The following is a 6,000-nucleotide window of genomic DNA, read 5'->3' as shown; positions in this document are numbered from 1 at the left end:
GGAGCCTGCTCCCAAAGACTTGAAGCATAGGTGCCTGGCTCCTGCGGACCCCTCCTACATCCCATTGTGAGCTGTGTCACCGGACTGTACGAAAGAGAAATTAACCTTTAAAATGTTTTTAGTCGATTTAAATACACCCTATGAGAAGCTTGGTTGAGGCAGGGTCCAGATCACATATGGTGGGAGGAAACATTCGGTTAATTTCAGCTACATATTTGACACCAATCTGCCACAGCTGTTCCATAAAGACAGGTGGCCTACATTGGCAAGTTGGTACTCCTGCGGTGGCAGTGAAAAGGGATGGCACAAGGTAAAAAGAAAACCAACTTCAACAATATTACAATATGGCATTTATGGAAATGTCACAAGTGAGTGATCGCAGTCTCCTTACACAAACCCGTACAGGAATTCCTTTGTGCGACAAACCTGTGCTAGAACTTGTAAGCTACAATAAATTACATTTATGCTTAAAAATGTGTCAGGTCTCAGATCCTATGGACTAATACTAGGTATTAGGAACTTACACCCGTATCAATGTTCCTTGTGGCCTTCTACAAACTTTTATACCATTTGGGTGATCCCATTCCCAAACCTACTAGCCATGCAGCAAGATGAAATCTCTTTATCTCAATTAAAATGAACCTTATTTAAAGGAAACACTTTATGCTTGGAAAAAGGTGTGTAAGTAATTTAGTTTAACAAAATCTGATATCTGTCAATTCAAACCTTGTAAGAATATCTTCATAGCAGTATGCCTTCTCTGATGTTTAACAAGAAATGATTTGCGAGTAAAATATTTCCCACACTCAGAACACAAAAAAGGCCTCTCACCTGTGTGACTTCTCTCATGTGTAACGAGATAGGATTTACATGTAAAACATGATCCACACTTAGGACACAGGAATGGTTTCTCACCTGTGTGATTTCTCTGATGTATAATAAGATGTGATTTACGTGTAAAACTTTTCCCACACTCAGAGCATGCAAATGGTTTTTCACCTGTGTGATGTCTCTGATGTGTAACAAGTGCTGATTTGTCTGCAAAACATTTCCCACACTCAGAACACAAAAATGGCTTCTCACCTGTGTGATTTCTCTCATGTGTAACAAGATGGGATTTCTGAGTGAAACATATCCCACACTCAGAACACGGAAATGGTTTTTCACCTGTGTGATTTCTCTGATGTAACGCAAGATCTGATTTGCGTGTAAATCTTTTCCCACACTCAGAACATGCAAATGGCCTCTCACCTGTGTGATTTCTCTGATGTATAACAAGATTTGATTTGCGTGTAAAACTTTTCCCACACTCAGAACATAGAAATGGTCTTACACCTGTGTGAGTTTTCTGATGTCTAACAAGTGCTGATTTGTCTGTAAAACATTTCCCACACTCAGAGCATGGAAATGGCTTCTCACCTGCTTTAGATGGCTGATGGGTGATACATTTTGTGCTCTGAGTAAAACATCTGGCACCTATAGAACTGGGAAACATCTTATCTACTCTAATATCTGAGGCATCAGGAGAACAATTATTCTCATGGTTGAAGGACACAGATGATATCTCAGCACTGTTAGGTTCTGGATGTACATTTTCTCCTGTAAAATCTTGTGTGATGTATTTATCTTCTAATTCACAACCCGGAGATACAACAGGACATTCAGCCAATAAATTTCTTCTGTTACATCCATCTACAGGGAAGAAAATGCAGGTAAGCTAATTTTGTTACTGGAAGAACTAAATGGCAGCAATCACAAGTGGTGAGAAATGAAGAGAAGTGATCCCAGGTGTCAATCAGCAGCTTAAACTCCGTACCAACCAGGGCTCCAAATGTGTGGATTTGCTTTGTAAAGACAATAATAGAGGAGCGGCAAATAAATATATCATAAAAACAGTTCTTTACTTTGCTACATGCTGTGAGTCCTCTTTGGCGTTGGAACACGTATCCCTGGATGAAAGAGGGGGTGACATATTGGATTTATACCATGAATACATTATCACCATCAGGACTTACAGAAGGGTTCTTCCGCTAGTTGGGCTGACTGTGGTCTCTAAAGGGTGAAGTGCTGTTGGGCTGTGGGCCCCGGCGTTTTCACTAGATCTTGGAGTCTATAGAGGTCTAGTTGCGTGAGGTGATGTCGGATATGTCCCTTCCTCAGTTATGCGGAGCTTGGGATAAAGATGTCATCTCTATACGTTACGTCTTTTCTGTGTCCATTTAAAGTTTTCTGACTAGTAAAGAATGAGCCCTCTGGTTATAAAATGACCAGTGTGAAGACGTTCTGTTCATTCTACGTTTATGGCTCTCACGTAATTGATTATATATATATATATATATACACACTATATATATATATATATATATATATTACACACACACACACACATACATATATATACACACACACACACACACATTATACATAGACAGATCTATCGATCTATAATTCTCATTCTCTAGAGTTTTATGATTCTTCCAACTATTTGGGATATTGGATATGCGGTTTTCTGCTAAATGCCGCTGTGCTAGAACATGCATATTTATTTATCATATATGTATTTATGGAGAGTTCCTTCTCTAGTTACAATATGGATATCGATAGTTGTTCTGCTTGCTATATCCTTGCGGCAGAAATAGAACCATATGGCATCGATCACTGATTATGTTACTTCTCATCCTCTAGTCTAGAGCAGGCATGTCCAACGTTGGCCCTCCAGATGTTTTGAAACTACACATCCCAGCATGCTTTGCAATAGTTTTAGCATACTCTAATAGCAAAACTGTGGCAAAGCATGCTGGGATGTGTAGTTTCACAACATCTGGAGGGCCAACGTTGGACATGCCTGCTCTAGAGCTTATGATAGTTTATCTATTTGATATGCTCGGCATGTCTGACTTGCTCCTGCAAAATCAAAAGGCTGCTGCTTTGTAGAAATACCATGTCATATATATATGAAAATTCCTGAGGTGGCACTCCTGAGTTAACCCCTTCATGACAGAGCCAGTTTGTGCCTTCATGACAGAGCCCTTTTTTTCAAATCTGACATGTCTCACTTAAGTGGGGATAACTTTTTTTTGCTTTTACTTATCCCAGTGATTTTGAGATTGTTTTCTCGTGACACATTGTACTTCAAGTTAGTGGTAAATTTTGGTCGATACAGTCTGTGTTTTTTTGTGAAAAATACCAAAATATCGTGAAAAAATGGAAAATTTAGCAATATGCAAAATGTCACATTTTCTGCTTGTGAGACAAATAATCATACCACTCAAAATAGTTAATAACTAACAAAGACCATATGTCTACTTTATGTTGCAATCATTATTTCAACTTCCTTTTAATTTTTTTGGACACTAGGAGGCTTCAGATATGACTAGCAAATTCTCAAATTTTCAAGAAAATTTCAAACACTGATTTTTTTAGGGACCAGTTCAGTTCTGATGTGACTTTGAGGGACTTGTATGTGAGACACCCCCATAAATGATGCCATTTCAAAAACTGCACCCCTCACAGTATTCAAAACAGCATTTTGGAAGTTTGTTAACCCTTTAGGTGTTTCACAGGAATTAAAACAAAGTGTAGGTGAAATTTCAAAATTTCTTTTTTTTGCAGAGTTTCAATTTTAATACATTTTTCTAACGAATACAGTAGATTTTACTAGAGAAATGTGACTAAAAATTGATTCCCCCAATTCTTTTGTTTTAAAAAATATCCTATATGTGGCCCTAGTGTGCACGTTGACCAAACCACAGGCTTCATAATAGAAGGAGCACCTACTTGATTTTGGAGCCTCCTTTTTATGAGATTTTTTTTTAGGCACCATGTAGGTTTCTAAAAAAAGTTTTATTGTTCCTCAGTGAGAAAAACAAAATAGCAATCTAGTAAATATGATACCTTTTAATGGCTAACAAAAATAAATGTTGTTAAAATGCAAGCTTTCGAGACTTCTTAGGTCTCTTCCTCAGGCATGGTATTCGGATACCATGCCTGAGGAAGAGACCTAAGAAGTCTCGAAAGCTTGCATTTTAACAACATTTATTTTTGTTAGCCATTAAAAGGTATCATATTTACTAGATTGCTATTTTGTTTTTCTCACTGAGGAACAATAAAACTTTTCTTATCAACTGGCTAACACGGTACCAAACTTTTTTCTTTTGACTAAATGTAGGTTTCTAGGCACCATAAGTGCTAAAAGTTAGGAACCTCCCCCACAAGTCACCCCATTTTGCAATCTACACCCCTCAGGGAATTCATCTAGGGGTATAGTGTACATTTCAAACCCCCAGGGGTTTCACCAATTTTGGTACAACTGGGATGTGAAAATGGAAAATTACATTTTTTTACACAAACATGCAGTTCTGGCTCAAAATTTTTCATTTTCACAAGGAATGAAGGAGACAAAGCACCCCAAAATCTGTGCCCCAATTTCTCCCGAGTACGGCAATGCCTCACATGTGACCAAAAAATACCAGTTGGGCGCATGGCAGGACTCAGAAGGGAAGGAGTGATTTTTGGATTTGGCAGCACAGATTTTGGTGGAATGAATGGTGGGTGCCATGTTGCATTAGCAAGACTCCCAAAGCACCAATACAGTGGAACCCCCCCACAAGTCACCCCATTTTGCAAAGTACACCCCTCAGGGAATTCATCTAGGGGTATAGTGTACATTTCAAACCCCCAGGGGTTTCACCAATTTTGATACAACTGGGCAGTGAAAATGAAAAATTACATTTTTTTACACAAAAATGCAGTTCTGGCTCAAAATTTTTCATTTTCACAAGGAATGAAGGAGACAAAGCACCCCAAAATCTGTGCCCCAATTTCTCCCGAGTATGGCAATGCCTCACATGTGACCAAAAAATACCAGTTGGGCGCATGGCAGGACTCAGAAGGGAAGGAGTGATTTTTGGATTTGGCAGCACAGATTTTGGTGGAATGAATGGTGGGTGCCATGTTGCATTAGCAAGACCCCAAAGCACCAATACAGTGGAACCCCCCCACAAGTCACCCCATTTTGCAAAGTACACCCCTCAGGGAATTCATCTAGGGGTATAGTGTACATTTCAAACCCCCAGGGGTTTCACCAATTTTGATACAACTGGGCAGTGAAAATGAAAAATTACATTTTTTTACACAAAAATGCAGTTCTGGCTCAAAATTTTTCATTTTCACAAGGAATGAAGGAGACAAAGCACCCCAAAATCTGTGCCCCAATTTCTCCCGAGTACGGCAATGCCTCACATGTGACCAAAAAATACCAGTTGGGCGCATGGCAGGACTCAGAAGGGAAGGAGTGATTTTTGGATTTTGCAGCACAGATTTTGGTGGAATAAATGGTGGGTGCTATGTTGCACCAATACAGTGGAACCCCCCCACAAGTCACCCCATTTTGCAAAGTACACCCCTCAGGGAATTCATCTAGGGGTATAGTGTACATTTCAAACCCCCAGGGGTTTCACCAATTTTGGTACAACTGGGCTGTGAAAATGAAAAATTACATTTTTTTACACAAAAATGTACTTCTGGCTCAAAATTTTTCATTTTCACAAGGAATGAAGGAGACAAAGCACCCCAAAATCTGTGCCCCCATTTCTCCAGAGTACGGCAATGCCTCACATGTGACCAAAAAATACCAGTTGGGTGCATGGCAGGACTCAGAAGGGAAGGAGTGATTTTTGGATTTTGGAGCACAGATTTTGGTGGAATGAATGGTGGGTGCTATGTTGCATTACCAATACAGTGGAACCCCCCCACAAGTGACCCCATTTTGCAAACTACACCCCTCAGGGAATTCATCTAGGGGTATAGTGTACATTTCAAACCCCCAGGGGTTTCACCAATTTTGATACAACTGGGTAGTGAAAATGAAAAATTACATTTTTTACACAAAAATGCAGTTCTGGCTCAAAATTTTTCATTTTCACAAGGAATGAAGGAGACAAAGCACCCCAAAATCTGTGCCCCCATTTCTCCAGAGTACGGCAATGCCTCACATGTGAC

At 39.5% G+C, this 6,000-nt stretch overlaps 1 protein-coding gene across 1 annotated transcript in view; it reads right to left on the bottom strand.

The window, feature by feature from the left end:
* Positions 1-337: 337 nt before the first annotated feature.
* LOC146009827 (uncharacterized) overlaps positions 338-6,000 on the bottom strand; it is a 66,204-nt gene continuing 60,541 nt past the window's right edge. Inside the window, exon 4 of the mRNA XM_083150345.1 lies at positions 338-1,692. Within this exon, the coding sequence (XP_083006471.1) occupies positions 716-1,692 (977 nt within the window). The 3' untranslated portion in view covers positions 338-715. The remainder of the gene's footprint in view (positions 1,693-6,000) is intronic.

The sequence above is a fragment of the Crinia signifera genome, chromosome 6 (assembly GCF_055691185.1).
Source record: "Crinia signifera chromosome 6, ASM5569118v1, whole genome shotgun sequence".
NCBI lineage: Eukaryota > Metazoa > Chordata > Amphibia > Anura > Myobatrachidae > Crinia > Crinia signifera.
This window is presented reverse-complemented; position numbering and strand designations above follow the sequence as displayed.